Source organism: Atractosteus spatula, chromosome 1 (assembly GCF_055471065.1).
Source record: "Atractosteus spatula isolate fAtrSpa1 chromosome 1, fAtrSpa1.hap1, whole genome shotgun sequence".
NCBI lineage: Eukaryota > Metazoa > Chordata > Actinopteri > Semionotiformes > Lepisosteidae > Atractosteus > Atractosteus spatula.
Genome location: NC_142706.1, coordinates 24073133 through 24097544, shown reverse-complemented (window position 1 = coordinate 24097544; position 24412 = coordinate 24073133). Strand labels below are relative to the sequence as shown.

The 24412-nt window shown below is 37.4% G+C and overlaps 1 protein-coding gene across 1 annotated transcript in view; it reads right to left on the bottom strand.

Moving 5' to 3' along the window:
* gabra2a (gamma-aminobutyric acid type A receptor subunit alpha2a) overlaps window positions 1-24412 on the bottom strand; it is a 322305-nt gene that overhangs the window by 137594 nt on the left and 160299 nt on the right. Inside the window, exon 8 of the mRNA XM_088933041.1 lies at window positions 11059-11211. Coding sequence (XP_088789167.1) covers window positions 11059-11211 — 153 coding nt within the window. The remainder of the gene's footprint in view (window positions 1-11058; window positions 11212-24412) is intronic.

Genomic DNA, 24412 nt, shown 5'->3' with positions numbered 1-24412 from the left:
ACATTGCTCAGGTGGGCAAAAGCACACAACCTACCTTTATCATAAATATTTTAAGTATGCAGAAATATTTTATGCGTCAAAGCCTTTACCAAAGATATTACTAATAGTATTAATAATGAATGACCTTGGACAAGCTGTAAACTCAAAGTATTACACTGGTCCACATTATTTGTAACCGTCATTCTAAATGAAAATACTTTATTCTTTCATTGACAAAAAGTAACACCACAGCATTTCGTTGATCTAACTAACAAGGACGGGACATTAGTTAGCCAATATGATAAAGGAATAAATTACTTTTTTTGTTTATTTCTTTAGCACATTTATTTGAACATTTCCATCGACTCTACAAGCACTGAAAAACTGTCCAATCCCTAGTTCATCGGGCATTTTCTTTTACTGTAACAGACATAAAAACTCCCTTGCTTTTAACAGAGCGTTTCATAATTTCTAACAACGAAAATGATTTAAACTGCGACACTTTTATCATTCAACGAGAGCTCAAATATATCACAAGGATCCTCAAGAGATCAACAAAGACAACAGAAAAAGATGTGTATAAGATACTATCCATGGGAATCCAAGCTTTTTTATCTACGCTAAGAAGTAGTCTTTAAAATTTCTTCATCACACAGTGAAGTCAAAATGCCGGGATGTGCCTATATTAGAAAATATAGGACTTCTTCGAATGTATGTCAGGCAATCAGACTTCAGGACCGGAATTATCCATTTTATAATGGGAAATATAGTGTAAAATCCTGGGTTCGGTAAAATGTTTCAGGCATTCATGTGAAGGACAACAGAGCTTTCACTGGCAGATTATCATTATTATCATTATTAATAATAATGATATTAATTTAAGGGTCTAAATACCTAAAAATATGTATCTATATAGCAGTTAGTATCACTGTATTCCACTTTCTTTGTAAACACGGAAAAACAGATTCACAACGCGACGCTGTGCCACTGTGTAAAAAAAAAACGGTTTGAACACCCTATTTGTAATAAGCTGCTGAGCTAAGAATAGGAATGTTCCTGCTGTCAGAGGGGGTGGAAAGTGCCCGCAGTCATTTAATTAGTATTACGATTCCCACTGATTCCCTTGCGAAGATATGGACATAAGAATATTCGTGTGTGGTCAAAAAATGGCATTAAGCACTTAATGTTAATATGGTCAGTAACTGTAAACTGTAACATGCTGTAACAAGATCGGCTAAACTGGGAAGAAAATGCTTTCAGAGAAAATGTTTCAGGTGTGAAGAACATAGATCCCCAATGCAATTTCAACCAAACCTGTTCCCACACACCCTGCCCCCACTGCCATTAGAATATACACAAAGCACTGAAATCTTTCGAGCTGATTATCAGGTGTTTCCGTCAACAGCACTCCCATGCCCAGACGAGAGAGAGACACAAGACAAGCCCGCCAGCCCGAGAGAGAGAGAGAGAGCGAGAGAGAAAAGAGAGAGAGTATCACCAAGGGGTGCGGAACCAGGGAACTATTTAGATGGAAAACGGGCGATCTCCCCAGACTGTCCACCCGTTTCACTGTTACCTGGATGTCTCTTTATTTAGAACTCACTCTCCCCCCTGCCTGTCTGACTTTTTTTAATCCTTCTGTGCCCGGATTGCAGCGGGTAAGATATTTTTCCAAGAAAAAAAGATAAATTAAAAAAAGATCAATTTCACCGGAGCCTATTCTCTTCTTGTGTCTAATTTTTAGTTTAGAAGAATTCAAGCAGGATTTCAAATGAAAGGCAGAGACCTCAATCAAGCCCAAATCATAACTGAACCCATTCAGAGCCTAAATTACATTTTAGCATTTCATTCTGAGCAGAAGACCCTCACACCTGAAGACGGCTTGCGTTTTCTCTCTTCTCTTTTAAGCATGTGTACAATGCTGTAATACAGTTTAAAATAATTAAAAGTTTAAACAGTATCAACTAAACTCCATTAATATAAGTATCGAGTGGTATTAAATAAATACAGCTTTTTAGTATAGATTACACTTTCTAAAACGTATTTAAAAAATAAAAACGATTACAATCTAATCTTTCCACGTTTGATCCCAAGATCCCAAGAAAAATATATCTAAACGGGGAGAAAGCTACGCTGAAAGTTTATTAAGATACTTAGAAGACAAAGATAACAATTTATGTTGCATTTGTCTGATTGTGAATCAAAAAATACATTTAATTAAACACGCGTTTGCGATTTAAATCAAAATGGGGGTAACGGGGACTCTCTCTCTTACTATCAACACTAGTTCAATTGTGGTTCTTCTCAGATACTGTAGTTCGGCATTCAGGTAGATTGCCAGGCGAAATAAAAACAGGTTTCGATAGTTTTCCTCCTGATCAGCTTAGAAATCTGTGTACGCTGTAAGGTTTTTACTTCCTAATTAAACTTTTAAAATACACGTTTCGAATAGAAGCAACATATGCTGTTGTCTTCCTGGTATGTAGAACAGATCAGCAGGTCTTTTTTCCCCAATCAGAGGGGTGTCAGATGGTGTCAGCCAATCACCATTCTGAAGCCGTACCGTAATCTCTGGTATAGGGACACCCCAGAATTCTGTCGCATTTCATTTTAGGAAATTATGAAACGCTCGGTTAAAAGCAAGGGAAATTGTCCGTTATAGTGGACATAAAGACGAGTTTGCTGCGGCGTTATTGGAAACCCAATTTTAACACAAATTGCCGGCATTATATCCTAAAAGACACAGACCGGCGCCAGTGGGAGCATGCCCGGAGCGTAAAAGAAAATTCAGACGAACTAGGGATTGGACAGTTTCCAAGTGCTTGTACAATCGATGGAAATGTTCAAATAAATGTGCAAAAGAAATAAAAAAATAATTTATTCCTTTATCATATTGGCTAGCTAATGGTCTTCTCTTTGCTAGTTACCTGTGGCTGTGTTTCTGCGTTGCGTAGCAACGAGTGACTATATTATCAAGCGGAGGAATGTAAACAGCTTAATTTTCGTGTTAAATAATTTTTTTTAATTAAAATTCATTCTATACAGCAATCGCATATTTGGGGACCATTTCATAAAACTTTGATGCTTAAAATGTTTAGGTAGAAATGGAAGACCGGTGTGTATTTTTTCTTTAAACTACCAAGACCAGCCATATACAGTACAGTTTACATACAGTAATATGTTTACTGTATGTTCCTAAATTAATATCGTTTTATGACCTTCAGATGTGTTATGCTCCTCTTCTTTTTATGCTCAGCTAATACAATTTCCCTTTAGTGGTAAAATTTCATATAAATATTCAATACTAAGCGGATTAAAATGTGCACAGTAAAGAGATTAAATGATTAAATCTTTTCACTACCGACCAATGCACCACGAGTGCCCCTGTCGGTCATTTTGGCCAGCCAATCACATACCGTGGTGGCGCACGCATAGTTGCCCGCAGTACGGGTTTGTACTGTGCGTTTTGAATGGCTGCATCTGTACCTATGATTTAGGTATGTACATTCTATGAAAATACTTGTTCCACAAAAACAAAATTATTTAAGTATGTATGACTACAATGATGATCACTATTTATCATTTCTACTTCTGTGACTGTCACTTTTTCAAAATGTTTGAATATACTGCATGTTCAATGCAGTTTAATTTAGCATCCACAAGTATAATGTTTTGTACAGAAATTTTAGGCTAGAAAATACATATGTTAAACATGATTATTTTTTTAAAGATAATGGCTTACTTTGAGATTAATTTTGTTGTAATCATTTTAAATCTAATATTCTTTAAATGTAGAATGTGATTCTGATTTACAGGATCCAGAAATCATTAATGAGAATAATGACTTACTTACCCTCTTGTTTAAATTAACACAATTTCCTAAATTAGCGCTCTATACTACATTTCAAGTGTGGATTTACTATTTTTGTCCTTGCTGAACCAACACTGCAGAACAGTTAGAGTCAGTGAATAATAGTGAAAAATAATTTCTATAATGAAGTTAAGTTTTCTAATTGATATTGAGTAATGACAATTAGTAATTGGACTTAGTTAAATTTAATACATATTGCTTCAACTATATACCATCCATTTCCTAACTCACATGTAGAGACACACACATACTCTGTTACCATGACCAGTTTTCCAAGAAGCCAATTAACATACCACTATGTCTTTGGACTGTGGGAGGAAACCGGAGTACCCAGAGGAAAACTCAGGCGAACTTGGGGAGAAAATACAAACTCCACACAGATAGCATCCCAGGTCCAGGACTGAACCCTGTGCCCCAGCACTGCAGGGCAGTAAAAGTATAATATTGTTTCTAATTATACAGTCCAAAAATTTGAATGGTGCCTGAACAAAGCATCTCTTAATTACAAAACCTACAAATGTCTGTAACTTTATTATTCAAGAGATTTTTGGTAATATTTCAGTTTTTCAAATATATCTCTTATGACTATCCTATGTACAATAACATGACTCCCACAACAGCTATATATTTGTTTTAATTATTTCTGAGATTCAAAAGTATAGCTCATGCCAGTAAATTCAAAGTGTTTTTAAAACTTAGCTGACAAATACAGACGTCTTTTCTTGAACTTTAATAATAATAATTGCTTACACTTATATAGCGCTTTTCTGGACACTCCACTCAAAGCTCTTTACAGGCAATGGGGACTCCCCTCCACCACTACCAATGTGCATCATCCACCTGGATGATGCGACAACAGCCATACTGCGCCAGAACACTCACCTCACATCAGCTATCAGTGGGGAGGAGAGCAAAGGTATGAAGCCAATTCATAGATGGGGATTATTAGGAGGCTATGATTAGTAAGGGCCAATGGGAAATTTAGCCAGGATGCTGGGGTTACACCCCTATTCTTTTCAAGAAACTCCCTGGGATTTTTAATGACCACAGAGAGTCAGGACCTCGGTTTTATGTCTCATCCGAAGGATGGTGCCTGTTTACAGTATAGTGTCCCCATCACTATACTGGGGCATTAGGACCCACACTGGGGTGAGTGCCCCCTGCTAGCCACACTAACACCTCTTCCAGCAGCAACCTTAGTTTTTCCCAGGAGGTCTCCAATCCAGGTACTGACCAGGCTCACATCTGCTTAGCTTCAGTGGGCTGCCACTTCTGAGTTGCAGATTGATATGGCTGCTTACTTTGAGAAGCAATCATAGCAAACATGTTTTCATGGATGACTGTGTATACTAGAGGGTATAGAATTGATTTTATACCTTAAGAAAGACAGCCATGTGAACTGTGAGGCATGCTGATGATGTGAGTGTCATCTGTTATGTATTATCTGTGAACTAAATTTCACTGTTCCTCAATGCAATCTTCACAATACAGTTGTTTCAAAAAGCTGAGTAACAAACAATGTATATTATATACCAATATATAGTACACAATTGGATCCACTAATGCCCTAGTCCTGGGGTAAAATTGTATCCTGTAGATTTGTTCCAGTCAAGTTTTTTTCACAGGATAACAGATTTAAATTTTCTAGTTTGAACACATTTTAAAATTTTATTTTAGTTCTTAAAACAGTATATGTTCTTTATTCTGGTTCTGGTCAAGAGGGAATGCTGGTGCATTTGGCTGCTGTTCCTCTCACCAGTTTTTCATTTATCTACTTATTTATGTTTTTTTTTTCCTTTTTCTTCTCGGCAACACTGATTTCTAATTTATCTATTTTTATCCGCTTCATGTTATCCGCTCCACATTACAAATTCACAAATGCGACTTCCACTTGCATTGTGAATTTGCTCATCTGAGGACCTTCACCACTTGCTACCGCCTTACTGTGGATTTCCTTCCCGTCTTGATTCATCGATCATGTCTCTGAGGTACACTGCACTGCAACTTCTTCAACTAAAACAAAGCTACTTCCTGGTGAAAGACACATTCGATTATTGCCATTTTACTGGGATTTTACGACCGAGTCGCTACATCCATCGCAGCACAGGACGCCGTTTCTTTCATTTGTCTGCCAGCGGAGTCCTATCCCTGCCTTTCGGCGCACGACTGTAAGTCCATCCCGTACCGGCGCCGACCTCAAAAATCTCCTCTCAGTATTGCACCTGGAGCGCACTCCGCTTCCCCCTGAATCCCCGAGACTGGCCAGATCAGCGCTACTCAATACCCGCTTCATAAACAACAAGGCTCTTCTTTTATGTGACATCATCAAAGAAAAAAAACTGGACCTTCTGTGCTTAACCGAAACCTGGCACAAACAAAATGATGGACTCCTGTTCAACCAACTAGTTCCTCCTGGGTATGGTTTGTTTGACCTTCCATGTCTTTCAGGAGGGGGCATCATTGTTATTTACAAACTTTTTTACAGTCTAAGTCCTATTACTATACCTCCTCCCTCTTCTTTTGAGTGTCTTGTTTTAAATGTTTCTATTCCCCAATCTACTATTATTGCCACAGTTTATAGACCACCCAAACCCAGTGAAGCCTTCTTAGGTGAGTTTGCTGATTTTCTCTCATTTTTATGCCTTAAGTTTAAAAGGATCCTTATTCTAGGGGACTTTAATATACACATCGATTCAAGGTCTTCCAGTCTGGCTAAAGACTTCCTTTCTCTACTGGGATGCTTTGATCTTACTCAGTTTGTTTGTACCCCTACACATAACAAAGGACACACCTTAGATTTAATTATTGCAAATGACTCTCTTGTCTCCCACTGCTCTCCTCTTGATCTAGGCCTCTCTGACCACTTAGCCATTCTTTTCAATCTGGAATTACCTGTTTCTAACACTTCCCCCCCACGCTCTGTAAATTTCCGCAACTGGTGATCAATTGATCACCCAAGGTTTGCAAATTCTGTTCTGTCCTCATTATCTTGTTCCTCTTCCTCTGACCCTCTAGAGGACAACATACAGTTACTTGACAGTGCTCTTTTATCTACCCTCGACACCTTTGCTCCTTTAAAAACTCGAACCATCTCCTTCTCTCGCCCTGCCCCCTGGTACAATGACCATCTGCAATCCATGAAGGCAGCCTCTCACAAACTTGAGTGTAGGTGGCATCTTTCTAGCCTAAATATACATTATCAGGCTTGGAGAGATTACTTATCTGAATATAAGGTTACTATAGAGTCAGCTAGATCCACCTACTTCTCTCACATCATTGGAAATCAAAAAAACAACCCCAGACATCTTTTCTCCACCATCAACAGACTGCCCAAGCCAAACTGCCGCACCACATTACCTGCCTCATCACAACTTTGCAACACATTCTTAGATTTCTTTAGTTCTAAGATTGACAACATCCGGCATTACATTCTCTCCACTACGCATATCATTTCCATACTTCCTCCCTCCTCATCCAACTTCTCTGGTTCCCTTCTCTCCAGCTTCTTTCTTCTTGACTCAGCATCCCTCAATAAACTAGTTACACACATGAAACCCACCACATCTATTTTAGATCCCATTCCCACCACTTTATTTCAGTCCTGTTTCTCTTCTCTCTGTCCCATTGTCCTCAATATTATACATGAATTCATGAGCACTGGCATTGTACCAATGGTCCTCAAAACTGCTGCCATTACCCCCGTGCCAAAAAAGCCTAACATGGCTCTCGACAATCTTAACAATTTTCTCCCCATCTCCAACTTACCCTTTCTTGCTAAAATTCTAGAAGGTGCTGTCACACTTCAGTTACATAACCACCTCATGACAAACAATCTTTTCGAACCCCTCCAATCTGGCTTCTGTCAACTTCACAGCACAGAAACTGCCCTGGTCAAAGTCACCAACGATCTTCTAATAGCTTCTGATTCTGGTTCTCTTTCTATACTCATCCTTCTTGATCACAGTGCTGCTTTTGACACTGTTGACCATAACATCTTACCTTTTCGTCTTGAGACTGTGTTTGGAGTTTCTGACACTGCCCTCAAATGGTTCAAATCTTACCTCACTGATCGCTGTCACTTTGTCTCTCTTAATGGGTACAGGTCTGAAATTGGTCTTGTTAAGTCTGGTGTTCCTCAGGGCTCAATGCTGGGCCCCTTGCTCTTCAGCATTTACATGTTCCCACTTGGTCAGCTTTTAAGATCACATGGCCTCAGCTTTCATTTTTACGCTGACGATACTCAAATATACATCCATACCAAACCTGAACTGATGTGGCTGTCTCTATTCTATCTAATTGCATCTTTGACATAAAAATTTGGATGACTCAAAACTTCCTTCATCTTAACTGCAACAAGACTGAAGTCATGCTTATTGGCACCCCCCATCAACTTCGTAAAGCCAGTCCTGTAACCCTATCTGTAGATGGTTCTGTACTTGAGCTTCAATCAAACTTGAAAAACCTTGGGGTTATATTCAATTCTGGCTTAACATTTGACCCACATGTGTAGCATACTGTCAAAACATCTTTTTTTCACCTTAGAAATATCACTAGATTATGCCCTATGCTATCATTAACTGTGGCTGATCAACACAACACATTTGTATTCTCTCGAATTGACTACTGTAATGCTCTACTTGCTGGAGTATCTAAATCTTCTCTAAACAAACTGCAGTATGTCCAAAATTCAGCAGCCAGAATCCTGACCAGGTCTAGTGCAAGTGTTCACATTACTCCTATCCTGGAGTCCTTGCACTGGCTTCCTGTCAAATTCCGTGTAGACTTTAAAATCCTCATGCTCACCTATAAGGCTCTGCATGGCTTGGCACCTCAGTACCTGTCTGAACTTTTATCGCCCTACTCCCCACCTCGCAACCTTCGCTCTTCTAATTCTGCTCTCCTTATTGTCCCCCAAGCCCGTTTACATTGTATGGGTGACAGGGCCTTCTCCTGTTATGCCCCCAAGCTCTGAAACTCTCTCCTCAAGGATATCAGAGAGTCACCTTCTCTAAACTCCTTCAAATCCAGACTCAAAACCCTCTTCTTCAGAAAAGCCTTTACTTAACTGGTTCCATTCTTCACTCCTCTGCTCTTCTTAGTACCACCATCCACGGTCTCCTCTATATATTGTAATTGTGTTTTATCTTGTGTATTCTTTTTATTTATTGTTCTTGTCATCCTGTAAAGCGCTTTGAGAAGCCATATTTAAAGGCGCTTTATAAAATAAAGTTTATTATTATTATTTATATTTGGAATCAGTCCTGTGAGTTTCAGAAATGACACATTTTGGTGTGTTGTGTGAACTGAAACCAACTGGGCCCCTGCATTTCATGGTATGAATGTTTGATACCACTTATGTATGTTCATCATAAAATGGTCACCTATTAATAGCATTTTAGTCAGAAAAATGTGAGGGAAGACTTCTTCAGGTTCTGTATGCTAAAGTTGTTATAATTTGCTTGAAATGATACTACAAAAATAAATAAACCAAAATTCTAAACAAGAAAGCAGACAAGGCCTATTATTTAACTTAGAATTAAGTATTATTAAAGTTTTGATAATAATAATATTATAATAATAAAGATAATAAACTTTGTGTGCTTTGACCAAGCAGCCTGGTGCTGCCTATGTGAAAAAAAGAAATGTAGCTAAACAGCCTACCTCTTTCTGATCTAGTGGTCTAGTGGTCTTTCTGATCTAGTGCAATGACCTAGTGGTCTTTGCATGTAAGAAAGTAAGGGAAATTTGTCTTTTGAATGATGGTCTTCCCCACGACATGGACAATCTAAACTGCCATGCTGGATGTGCACTGGTGGCACCTGGATATCTTGCAGAGGGACATAGGTACATCTGGACCTGATCTTAAATCACAGGCATGGTCAATAACCCAAAGGTAAATCCACAAATAAGTGATCAGCAGGGTGTGTATCACGTATACCTGCGGGCATCTCAGCCAATCACTAACAGTCACCCCATATAAACTGTAACCCATCACATTTTTGCAGGATAACCACTGGCTTCTAATTTCTCTTCTTCTTTGGAAGGCAAAAACTCTTTCTCTCTCTACTCGGTCTGTACCAGGGACCCACCCCACACAGAGAAGCTGCTATGGACAAATCTGCCCTTCTCCTTTTACCAGCATAGCCTTTAAACTCATCAGGCACATTTGGATGATAGATTTTCTGAGTAAAACTTCATTATTAACATAATTCTTGACACCTGAACTATGATTACAAACACAAGGTTTAGTACATGCATATTTACTTGTGTCTGAGAATATAATTTTGATTTAGTTATATGAGGTTGATGGAACCTACGATCTAGATTGTAACATGTTATCGTCAATGCTTACTTTAACTCAAGTTATTAACTCTGACCATTGTAATCCTTGAGTAAATGATCAGCATTCTGTGTTCACAGCATATCATTTCACCTATATATTCTATTATACGTGTTTTTATACATGTTTTGGTTAAATTAGTAAACGTTATATTGTATATTTAGAATCTGTATGTAAGACTGTAAATTATTATGTTTGATTGATTCTTAATAGTTATCAAGTATGCATTTTATTGTTACAATTTCTGATTGTTACAGCAAATTAAAACCTCCCTCTTCTACAGCTGTAATAAAAAAACAGCTGATATAGTAATCACTTAGCATGACGTCTGGGAACTATTGCACTAGGAACTAACAGAATCCTACTGTAATACATGAGAATGATTAGTGTCTACAGGTGATTTACACATTTTCATGTATTTGTAATTCTAAAAGAATCATCTGTAGATATCTGGGTCTCCTGACCTGGCTTCAGGGAATTTTGGGACATACATCAACTGTTGTATGTGACACCAGAGAAATAGCTGAAAGGCAGGACAACATCTTCGAGAAAAGCCACTGGACCATAAGTAGAATTTGGACTCTTAAACCCCGATTCATGGTAATAACATGGCTGGACTCAAACTATATAAACCTCTGTAAAACTGTTGCAATTCAGGGCACTGTGGGAAATGCACCTCGTGTGTGTCTCCTATAGTGTTCTCCGGAAGTGGTCACTTTCGTTACAATTAAACTCATCTCAAACCTTCACTGGACTGCACTGTGACTCCTTGCATCCCTATATACCCAACACAGTCAAATGTAGTTGCTTTTCTCATTTCAGATTAAATGTAGATATTTATCTGAATATTCTGTAAATATTGACTTACCAAAAACTGTCCTTGCAGGCACAGACTCTCTGTTCAACCAAAATGACACTTGAGACAGAATGACTGTCATGATGCATGGTAAGTACGTCTGAATAACAAAATAGCCAATCTTCCTTTTCAAGTGAAAATGTGCTGTCATGACTGTATATTCACCTAGAGAAAAGGGAAAAAAAGAATAGTCTGGTCAACAAGTTTTATTTTGGCACAAAAATATAAGCAATTGCAGATTCAGCCACTTGTAGACCATGTTTTACATTTTCCTAGGTAACAAAAAAATTTTTGTTTTGAAAGAAGATCAAAAAGTGACAACCAATCGTAAAATGGGAAGCAAGTAAAGGTTTATCCCATGCTGAAAAGAGAAGAAAAGAAACAGAATGTTTTGTCTGTGGAGCCTTCTTCAGGTGTGGCAACCTTTACTTATTACTTTGCAGCCTACACATACTGACACAGTTATAGTACCTATATAAAATGGGAACCATCAGGTATAATGTGGCCAGTACAGTGTCTATGTTCTATACACCCTCGAACATGTTTCACTTGTTGTTGTATCAGTACCTCACAGTTTCAGGCATTTACATTATTTTCCTTATCTACTCCTCATACTCAGATTTAAGGGGAAAAAAGTATATATTAAAAATACATAACTGAAATATCTATATTCTATAAGTCTTCACCTCTTTAAGTTAATGCTTGGTGGAAGCTATTTTGGCAGCCATTACACCTGTGAGTCTGAGGGGATAGGTCTCTATCAACGTTACTGCCTGCAGATTAAATGAAAACTGCTCCAGCTCTGTATGGTTCCATGGGAACATTGATGGACTGCAACCTTCACGTTATGACAAACTTTTCATTTAATTTAGATCAGGGCTAAGATACCCTTGGCCTCTTGATAGCCACTCAGATAAGTTTCCTTCTTGCTTGGTCATTCAGTTTGGAGGAACAGCCTGATGTCCTCCTCCCACTTAATAATTGTTTTGACTGTGCTCCAGGGACATATTCAAGGCCTTTGATGTTTGTATACCCATCCCCTGTTCTGTGTCCTCCACAGTTTTGGGTTGGATCTCTTTTGAAAGTTCCTTGATGCTCAAGTCTTTGCTTTGAAATGCAATTCCCAGGTCAACTACTACTGGATTACTGTGCAATTCCTGAACTGATTAATCTACAGTGAAATCATGTGAATCACTACAGTGTAACATACAGTGGTGTGAAAAAGTGTTTGCCCCCTTCCTGATTTCTTATTTTTTTGCATGTTTGTCACACTGAAATGTTTCAGATCATTAAACAAATTGAAATATTAGACAAAGATAACACAAGTAAACACAAAATGCAGTTTTTAAATGAAGGTTTTTATTATTAACTGAAAAAAAAATCCAAACCTACATGGCCCTGTGTGAAAAAGTGATTGCCCCCTAAACCTAATAACTGGTTGGGCCACCCTTAGCAGCAACAACTGCAATCAAGCGTTTGTGATAACTGGCAATGAGTCTTTAACAGCGCCGTGGAGGAATTTTGGCCCACTCATCTTTGCAGAATTGTTGTAATTCAGCCACATTGGAGGGTTTTCGAGCCTTAACCGCTTTTTTAAGGTCATGCCACAACATCTCAATCGGATTCAGGTCAGGACTTTGACTAGGCCACTCCAAAGTCTTCATTTTGTTTTTCTTAAGCCATTCAGAGGTGGACTTGCTGGTGTGTTTTGGATCATTGTCCTGCTGCAGAACCCAAGTGCACTTCAGCTTGAGGTCACGAACAGATGGCCGGACATTCTCCTTCAGGATTTTTTGGTAGACAGCAGAATTCACGGTTCCATTTACCACAGCAAGTCTTCCAGGTCCTGAAGCAGCAAAACAGCCCCAGACCATCACACTACCACCACCATATTTTACTGTTGGTATGATGTTCCTTTTCTGAAATGCTGTGTTACTTTTACGCCAGATGTAATGGGACACACACCTTCCAAAAAGTTCAACTTTTGTCTCGTCAGTCCACAGAGTATTTTCCCAAAAGTCTTGGGGATCATCAAGATGTTTTCTGGCAAAACTGAGACGAGCCTTTATGTTCTTTTTGCTCAGCAGTGGTTTTCGTCTTGGAACTCTGCCATGCAGGCCATTTTTGCCCAATCTCTTTCTTATGGTGGAGTCATGAACACTGACCTTAACTGAGGCAAGTGAAGACTGCAGTTCTTTGGATGTTGTTGTGGGGTTTTTTCTGACCTCTTGGATGAGTCGTCGTGTGCTCTTGGGGTAATTTTGGTCGGCCGGCCACTCCTGGGAAGGTTCACCACTGTTCCATGTTTTCGCCATTTGTGGATAATGGCTTTCGCTGTGGTTCGCTGGAGTCCCAAAGCTTTAGAAATGGCTTTATAACCTTTTCCAGACTGATAAATCTCAATTACTCTGTTTCTCATTTGTTCCTGAATTTCTTTGGATTGCAGCATGATGTCTAGCTTTTGAGGATCTTTTGGTCTACTTCACTTTGTCAGGCAGGTCCTATTTAAGTGATTTCTTGATTGAGAACAGGTGTGGCAGTAATCAGGCTTGGGTGTGGCTAGAGAAATTGAACTCAACTTTCCAAAGATGTGATAAACCACAGTTGATTTATGTTTTAACAGGGGGGGCAATCACTTTTTCACACAGGGCCATGTAGGTTTGGATTTTTTTTTCTCCCTTAATAATAAAAACCTTCATTTAAAAACTGCATTTTGTGTTTACTTGTGTTATCTTTGTCTAATATTTCAATTTGTTTGATGATCTGAAACATTTCAGTGTGACAAACATGCAAAAAATAAGAAATCAGGAAGGGGGCAAACACTTTTTCACACCACTGTAGGTGGAGGCCATTTAACTTGATGTGTGATTTTGAAGGTAAAACACTTGAATTAATTTAGGTTTGCTATTACAAGGGGTAGACATTTATTTGACAAACAGACAACTAATTCATGAATATAGTTTGAAAGTGTTCTATGTAAAAAAATGACTATGCATTTCTTGACTGGCCATGTTCTTTATATACCTGTAGAAAATTAAAATAACAATACAAAACAGATATAACAATATGCTATATAACAATATACTTTGTGCTCTTATTACATTCTAAATGTTTTGAAGAACACTTTTATAAACACATACATACAGGAATCTGTAACCATCAAACATTAATCTGAAAAATTAAATAAAAAGTAATCAATGATAACATCTTATGCAGTCTTTTAGAAAACATTTTTATGGCTCATAAGCAGAGGTTAGTCCAGACATCACCAGCAAATGTTCACACGTTATCTTGATGATTAGCAATTTTATCTGAGGAAGGTATTAAATAAAGAAAATGGTGATTCAACCAATCCACGTGATGTAACTGCTCAATATGAGTAATTATTATTAAGTAAATTATATGTCACAATCATATTCTTATTTAGCAATTGTTTCATACAAAATGTTTCCAGCTTATATTGTCATTGTCATTCTGTGTTGCTGAATTTAAAGATTTGTAACTAATAATATATTTTTTAAAGAAAAGAATTGTTTTTTGGTAATATCTTTATTTTTCCAATATTATTCCTACATTATTCAACATTAAACAGGTCTATCAGCTATGAAAGTCCTATAATGCCTTTCAAAAGTATTTGGTCAGAAAAGTAAAAATAATATTCCACGTGGAATATTATTCTATTCAAAATTAAATACTTGTCTAAAATTGAAATGCATTGTTATGACTGAAAGGTGAGGGGTCAGTCTGAGACGCATCTAAAGTTAGCGTCATTTGAACTTCTATGCGGATTATCCTTTATCTGAAGGCTTTGAACAAAATGTATTTTTGTTCTAATGTTATAATGTATTATAATCCTATATAATACATTTACACAGTAATCCTTTGCTATATACAAATTTACCTTGTGCCAATTTGAGTATCCACACAAAATACTCAGTGTACTACTTTACCTTGCATGACCCCCAGAATGTGAGTACCTGTGAGTTTGAAAAGAATCTGTGAGCTGCAATGTGGAGGAGGAGGAGAGAGAGAAAACCATCCATTTCTTTCTAAGTCAGCTTCCTTTGTGACTAGACATAGTAGGATGCATTATTGCATTGGGCTTTAATGGTTATTGATATTTGATTATGCAGAGAAGTGTTAGTGATTTCCTAAATAAATGTGACAGTCATTAGTTAAATAATAAAATAAACAAATAAATTAATTAATCCTAAAAAGGACGAAGAGTACACTTTTCCTAAGTGGGCTTAATCTGTAAAGAGCTTAGAAGAAAGAGAAAGTGATTGATAAGTTGCATGACTTCTGTATACAGTAATTAAATAAGCAATTCAAATGGCTTAGAAAGGGATATGATTCTTGTAGTTAAATGTGCAAGATTAGTGATGTCTCTGGATATAATAAAAGGTCTTCATAAGTTATGAGAAGGTCAAAGAAGTGCTTTGGTGCTTATAAATCCAAAATGTGTAAACTAAAGAAAATGAGGATGCTATCAGAGCAAATATTGCCAGTGGTATTCCTTCTTTGCTTAAAAGTTTCATACCATATAATCCAGACACTAAAAAAACCCTTGAGTATGTATATAATATATAATAAATATAAGATAATTCACATTCATTGAGAGTAAAGTCCAGGAGTGGTAGACTGAAAGGGGTGGTTCAACAACTTTGAAGTGTTACAGTCTACATAAGGCAGAATAAGCAGATGAGGAGGCAGTATCAAAGCTTCCTGCTGAACTGAAGAAGCTGGTTAATGAAGAAGACTACCGGATCATGTCTTCAGCACTGACGAAACATGGCTATTTTGGAAGCATATACAGTACCTGATTGATAAGATTAAAAAATAGTTTCACTATAATTTTATACAATTTAGGATATAACATTGATAGTCTGTTTTTCTTTTTAATTGAAATATACAACATTTCAATTTAGTCTGATGTTTTTGTGTTCATTTATTGGAAGTGAAAAAAGAATGTGCTTTCATAGGTTCATTCGTGACTTTGGTTCCCCTAACTAGCTATGTGCAACTAGTGTGACATATGGAGCATACTGGAGTAGCTCTAACAGCCAAACTACAGATGCAGCCATTCAAAACGTGTGGGGTATTTCGCGGTATACCGCGGTGGGCGTCATACCGGAAAGTATCCGGAATCACCTTGTAAAACCGCCAGGAGGAGCCAATAAAGCTTAACCTCTCATGTACAGCATTTGAGCTTTTAAATTTAAACTGTGTATTACAGCATTTTAATCATCAGTCATCAAAAAGTTGGTATATTTTATGAAAGCAAGATTGCTCAGTTGGACAAAAGTACACAACCTACCTTTATCATAAATATTTTAATTATGCAGAAATATTTTATGCATCAAAGCCTTTACCGAAGATATTAGTAATAGTATTAATAGTGAATGACTTTGGACAAGCTGTAAACTCAAAGTATTACGCTGGTCCACATTCTTTCTAACCGTCATTTTAAACAAAATACTTTTATTTTTTTCTTTGACAAACACCACAGCATTTCGTTGATCTAACTAACGAGGACAGGACATTAGCTAGCCAATATGATAAAGGAATAAATGACTTTTTTTGCTCATTTCCTTAGCACATTTGTACAAGCACTTGGAATCTGTCCAAGCCCTACTTTGTCAGGCATTTTCTTTTACTATAATGGACATAAAAACTCCCTTGCTTTTAACAGAGCGTTTCATAATTTCTAACAACGAATATTATTTAAACTGCGACACTTATCATTCAACCAGAGCTCAAAATATCACAAGGATCCTCAAGAGATCAACAAAGACTGTATTAAAAGATACTTGTATCAGATACATGAGAATCCAAGCTTTTTTATCTACGCTTTCTTTTCTGTATACCAGAGATTATGGTACCACTTCAGAAGGGTGTTAGCCAGTCAGATTCCAGGACCGGAATTATCTGTTTTATAATCGAAGATATGTAATCATGTATCTAAAGAAATTAATAATGATATGTATTTCACTTTCTTTGTAAACACGTTTTGTTAACACCCGAATCGCAGGTGGATTTAGTTTTTTGGTCTGTTATGGTCTGTAGCTCAAATCCTGCTTAACTAAAAATTAGACACAAGAAGAGTATTGTTGGACAATGTTGTGAGGCTCTGGTGGAATTTCTCTGTAAACTGAAGAGTTATAGAGGAGACAGGTTGTGTATCGCTTCTTTTGACACTTGTAAAAAAAAAACATTCCAATGTTAATGCGACACGGAAGATAATGTGGTGTATTGGTCGTTAGTGAAAAGATTTAATCATTTAATCTCTTTACTGTGCATATTTTAATCCGCTTAGTATTGAATATTTATATGGAATTTTACCACTAAAGGGTAAAATTTCAGTAGCTAAGCATAAAACGCAGAGGAGCATAATGAAGGTCATAAACTATATTAAATTAGGAACATAAACATATTATGTAAACTGTATGTTGCTGTTATTGGTATTTTAAAGAAAAAATACACACCAATACTCAATTTCTCCCTAAACATTTTAAGCACCAAAGTCTTACATGTGGTTGACCTTCTGACCATATTACTGTAATATCTGTATTGCTGTTTCAGTGTGTGTCACATGACTTGCCTCGGTGGCGTCATGGCTTAAGCGAGTGATTTACAGTACTGTATAAGGTTGAGGTCGGGTGTTAAAATCCAGCAATCGCTATGAGTTTTCTTTTAACAAAAACACTTCTTTGAAAAACTAAAATAGCAAATATTATGGACACTACAGTATATTGACATTTTTTATATTTCAAAATAACACATGTTCGTACTGTATGTAGAGTACACAGCGGTACCGCAGGTTGAACTGTAGGGCGCAAATCCACCTGAGCCCAAAAGCATTCGCCTTGTGCAGCGCGGTTTTCATCACTCTCTGCGGGAGTGCTGGCTGTGACGAATTAAACCGGTTTCACAGGTATTTTCAAAGTAGAAGGGGTCGAGTCTTCCAGCGGGAGGGGGGAACAAGCTGCCCAGCCGTGTGGAATGCTACAGAACCCTAAACAGACAATACACACTAGCCGAATATTTAACCAAGATATCCAGACACAGCTGTATGAGCTCCACCAGTAAAACTCAAAGTATTACACTGGTCCACACTATTTGTAACCGTCATTTTAAATGAAAAGACTTTATTTTTTCATCGACAAAAAGTAACACCCACCACAGCATTTCGTTGATCTAACTAACAAGGATGGGACATTAGCTAGCCAATATGATAAAGGAATAACTTAATTTTTTGTTTATTTCTTTAGCACATTTATTTGAACATTTCCATTGATTGTACAAGCACTGAAAAACTGTTCAATCCCTAGTTCGTCGGGCATTTTCTTGTACTATAACAGATATAAAAACTCCCTTGCTTTTAACAGAGTGTTTCATAATTTCTAACAACGAAAATTATTTAAACTGCGACACTTTTATCATTCAACAAGAGCTCAAAGAGATCAAAGAGATCAACAAAGACAACAGAAAAAGATGTGTATAAGATACTATCCATGGGAATCCAAGCTTTTTTATCTACGCTAAGAAGTAGTCTTTAAAATTTCTTCATTACACAGTGAAGTCAAAATTCCGGGATGTGCCTATATTAGTACGCTGGGCAAACGTTCCGAGGTCAAATTTTTCCAGCATGGGGGTACCTTTAAAGCGGAGATGACGGCACCAAAACTTTTTGCTGCGCCCTCTCTTTAAAGCCCTGGCCAAATATGAAGACAGTACGTACAGTTATAATTCAAACTGAATTAAAAACTACACATCCCAGTTACCATGGTGGTGCTTGTGATCATTGCGTTTAACCAACGAGACAGGGAGAAAAATCAGTCTCATGACTTTGGGGCTGAGTTTCGAAAGCGTAACCTTCAGCAAAGCTTCAGCAACAAAGCGAAATTTACACGATAGGCTACCTCAAACTGTCAGTTACACGACTGTGTATGTCGTTTAAGCCACTCCTATTTGGCTTTTTAGTTATGGAGGCGGGAAGACGCCCCCCCCCCCCCCCCCCCCCTCTGGGTGCCTGATTTGTCGCCATCTTTAACCGTTCCGTGTCCGAATCGCAGTAGCTACGCGTACTAAATAAAGTTCATCCCAGCTACAATACATATATATTTTTGTGGTAAGAGGGAGCAAAACATCAGAATTTACTGCTATCAATTAGTGTACGATTTATAGTTGAAATCTGAGCCTAAATATAAAGTTAAAATCTCAACAAAGCAATGTAGGAAATACACACACAGAAATACAGAGAAAATAAATCCTTTCTGACATCTAAAATCAGTTTTGATCAAGGTCTCTAAATCGAACAAGAAAAAGAGGATTTTCGGAGGGCAATTACACTGTGTTTATGTAGAATTAGTGATTTATGAGCAATCTAATTTCTTGTTCGTTTAAAACAGTGAAATGTCAGCTGCAAAATATCGCACCAGAAAGAGCACTCTCTCTGCCTGTCATAGACATTCAGGAAAGGGTGAATGAAGTCATGTCAAGTACAATAATTCAGTGATCAATAATAACAGTTGTAGGACAAGTAACAAAAGATAGTGAAAACTAAAGCTTTTTAAGGCTAAAACTAAAATTCATTCTACAAATTAAGGCAAATGAAAATTCAGGATGTTAAAGTGCTAGAGGTGTAAAAAATACAAAAATGCACATGAGCAAAAAGTTTTAGAAATGGAGCGTTAAGTAAGTAAGGTGTTACTTTGAAATAAGTAAACAGAAAAAAAGCCATGACTATATATAGTGCAGAAGAGGGATGCAGGAACACACTACACAGGTACATCAATTTCCCTTCGCGATCAATAAAGTCTTATCTATCTCTAAACATGAAACAGAGTGAGGAATCAGAAAATATATAAAAAACAGCAATTCTGTCAGTGAGCCCTAAATGAATTAATAGCAAACATGGTTTCATGGAGGGCTTCTCAGATAGTTGGGCATTCAGGTAGATTGCCAGGTGAAAGGATTTGTAAATATATTTTGTTAAAGCAAGTCAGTTTTTCCGCAACACATAAAAGACATTTTTCCAAGAAAGTTTAGCCTTTGTCACTAATGAAACCAATAAATAAAGACATAAATATAGAAATCTTAAGATTTTTTTTATTCAATGTTGGTAGCAGGATGAACTGTCAGGTTGAGCTAAGTGTATATTTTGTCGCAGAGTTGCTGCAAGATGTTAACAGTGAAAAAAGGTATTTAGAAATGAGTTATTTCAAGAAGAAAATTTTCAGAATAATTGCGAATCTAGCAGGATAGAGAACGCACAGAAAATAGACAGATTGATCAGATTAGTATGAAAAGCCATTTAGCAAAGAGGGAATGAGAAGTGTGATAAACTAGTATACTTTAGATCTTTTTTTCTGAACCAGGGAAAATCTAATCATGTTTCTCTATAACAATAATAAAAAACTTTATTTTATATATCACCTTTAAAAGTGGCATCTCAAAGCAATACAGTAGATGTAAAAACAGTTAAAAGGACCACAGATTACAAAGTAAATACATATAAGAAAGACAAGCAGTTAGAGGTGCTACCAAAATTAGAAAATGAAGCAGATACAGACACTAAGTCTTCTGAAAAGAAAGGTTTTGAGGTTAGATTTAAATGCACTCAGGGTACGTGACTGATATCACTGGGGATACAAATCAAGAGTTCTGGGGTGCAGCTAGAGAAGGTCTTGTTACCCACAGAATGTAGATGTTCTTGAGGACAGCTAGAAGACCAGAGTCAGGCGGACAAAGGTGGGGAGTAGACAGATAATAAGCCATATAGGTACTGAATGAGGATGAGGATTTTGAAGTTGACTCGAAACCTGATAGGAAGCCAGTGCAAGGACTTGAAGACAGGTGTAATGCATCCCTGTTAGGATTCGCTGTCATATTCTGAATATATTGAAGATTGCTCAGTGTGGATTTAATTTGTGTGCATTTATTAATTCTAGAAAAAAAAGCCTTTCTTGATTTCTCTAGTTCCTAGTTTCTCTAGTTCACTATAAAATAAACTATTATTCCACAATGCAGAGTATTACATGGCCAGTATTTACATATGATATTTGTGATTTTAAGAAATTAACACAAGCAGCTTTTGGGGATTTAAGTGTTGGCTGAGTTATTGCAGGATAAAAGACTAGAGATGTTGGTAAGAAAAAGAAAAATTTGGGAAAGTTGAGGAATACACTGATAACAAGAACACTTCCTAATGGGGTTAGGCATACTTTTGATGAAGATGATGAAGTTAACAGACTGTTTGTTTACATAGATACTGAAATGAGGATTGCATTTTAGATTTTGTGTAGTTGTTAGCATTGAACTGTGTGTTGGATGCACATAAATTGAAGGAATGGGCAAACATAGCTGATGCTGATCCACAGAGCCAGCATATTAAGATGTTTATAATTAGAGGCAATTTGTTTAAATAACTAGGTATGGATACTGATGTGCAAGAGAGGTGGAAAGGCTGTTTCCTTAAGCCAGCACTATAAAATATTTTTATTCTCAGTGAGATGCTGCCATTTCATAGTGGGTTTCTAACACTGTGTATAGTTCCATCCACACAGTGCCTTTACTTCCATCCATTTTCTAATCTCTTTATCCAGTACAGAGGATTTGGAGCCTATCCCAGTAAGCAACAGACACAAGGCAGAATACACCCTGGACATAGCGCCAGTCCATCACAGGACAGACAGACACAAACACACACACACCAGGGCCAGTTTTCCCATAAACCAATTAACTTACCAGTATGTTTTGGAGTGCGAGAGGGAGTCATATCACACATATGAAGAAAAACCATGTAACCCAGAGAGAACATGCAAACCCCACACACACAGGAATTGAACCTAGGACCCCAATGCTGCAAGATAGCAATGCTAACCACTTTGCCACCATTAGAAATAGATGGATATCTTAGTTATCTTTCTAGTTCACAGGTTTGCATGCATAATTTAATTTTGAAAGCCACTGAGACATCAGGTACTACTGTTGTATTTATGACAAAGAAACAAAACAAAAAGCATACTAACAACTGTGCCATCCTACTCCTCAGTTAATACATTTTATTATTTATAAACAGTTAACATTGTTAGCAAAATATTTTGAATTATATTTTACCCTATTTTTTCTTTAATAGTTTATGCTAACACCTTACTTTCTTAATTAGATGTATTTAAAACAGTGAACTAAGTGTAACATAACATTCAGAAATACAATCAAGAATAGTTTTGTGGTGTTTGTATATACACACACACACACGATAGAAGCAGGAAGCAGAAGCAGGGACCGTTGTCAGAAGGAAAGAAGATGACTATTCATTGTTATTAAAAATGACTTAAATTCAAACATGTTGTGATATTTAGAAATATAAAAAGTCAATTAATTGTCCATAATATTGCTATTTTATTTTTTTAAAGAAATGTTTGTTAAAAGAAAAGTCGTGGCGCTGGCTGGATTTGAACACCCAACCCGTGGTTCAGAAGTCGGGCATATAGACCACAGGACCACATACAGTATCAGCAGATATTGAACAGTGTGTACTATTGTGTTGCAGTATATGAATATAATTATATCGTTATTAATTTCTTTAGATATGCGATTCCATATTATATTCACAGAAAAGCTTAAAACTACCACTTTTTATACACGTTATTTCACATGTTAGTTAAAGATTTCGATGCTTAAAATGTTTAGGGAGAAATGGAATACTGAATACCATATACTGTAATACTGTATGTTTATGTTCCAAAATTAATATCGTTTATGGCCTTCACACGCATTATGCTCCTATTCTTTTTATGCTCAGCTACTAAGATTTCCCTTCAGTGGTAAAATTCCAAATAAATATTCAATACTAAAATGGGCACAGTAAAGACATTTAAATCTTTCTACAACCGACCAACGCACCACGAGTGCCCCTGTCGGTCAACCAATCACGTACCGCGGTATTGCGCGTCACGATGCACGATGACGTAGCCAATTACCCCCGGTACGTGTCTCTGCCGCGCACTTTGAATGGCTGCATCTGTATGTGATAATTGCCACAACATCTAAATCCTGGATGAAACGTTAAATGCACTGGAAGAAGAGCTAAAAGAACTTTGAGGGCTCAAAACAGTGACAACTCTTTAAACTTGTTTCGACTTCACACCTCTCCTCACCTCTCTCCATTTTGCACCACCTGAGTGGCCACTCTGCCTCTCCCCTGCTCCCTCGTCCTCCATTCTCCCATCTTTTGTTCTACCATGCTATTTAATCTTTGCTGTCTGCCCTGTCTTTCTCACACACGAAGAAGGCTCCACAGCCAAAATGTTGTTATCTTTCTTCTCTATTTAGCATCGAATAAACCTAATACTTATACCAATTACTAAGGTGTGTGCAAACAATAAAGAACTACGTACAACATACAACATAAACATACAACACAGGTTACTATATTTTCAATAAGGTCTCCCAGAGTCCTGATGTTCTATTCATCCAAAAAACCCAGACTGCTACCAAGTATTCAACTCTTAAATAAAGCCTACAGAGACCAAAATAAGAGATAAGCTGCCTCCAATACAACCTGCAGTTAAATCTCTCTTTCAGATGCCACAAAATAAATGGGAGCCTATTCTATAAATGTAACGAACAGTTCTTTCCGGACCCTATGCAGACGACACAATCCAGAATTGTGAGGAAACATGGGGGAAAAACACAAGAATAAGTCCATAGCCAGGCAATCCATCCAGGAAATTAAAACCAGGAACCGGGTCGGAACCGGAAAGAGGAACAGGAACAGGAACCGAGACTTAAAACCATGACGGAGCCAGACTCATCAGTACCGGGCTCGCACGATATGGAAATCAGATGCAGAGCCCAGAACTGACTGAGTGTCTGGCTTTTAAGGGGGGCGGGAAGGAGGCTGGAACAAGGGGCAGGTGCACAGAATAAGTCCAAAGTGAAAAGAGCCGGAGCACCCTTAAGGAGGAGGGACTACAATCGTGACAATAAATGCATCCGCAAGAAGGAAAGGCCATCTTTAACCAAGGTATCTTTTACTCAAGAAACCCACGTTCCCTAAAAAACTCTAACAAGGTTCAAATACATAGCTCCAGTGTTCGTCTAGATGATCATGAAATAGGGGCTCTCGCCTGGCACAATATTCAAAGTGAGCTTTGACTGCTCCTGACTGCTCTCAGAGGCCTAATGTACTAATTTGTGCAAGCAAACTCTATGCACCCTCCTGCATATGTTTGTTCTTACCCAAAAGTGTGCAGTACATTTCTGGATTTTATCATGCTGTAGGACTGCATTACCACATCAGAATTTGGGACAGCTTGCTATCATCGACCTTAAAATAAGAAATGTTTCAAGAAGTTCT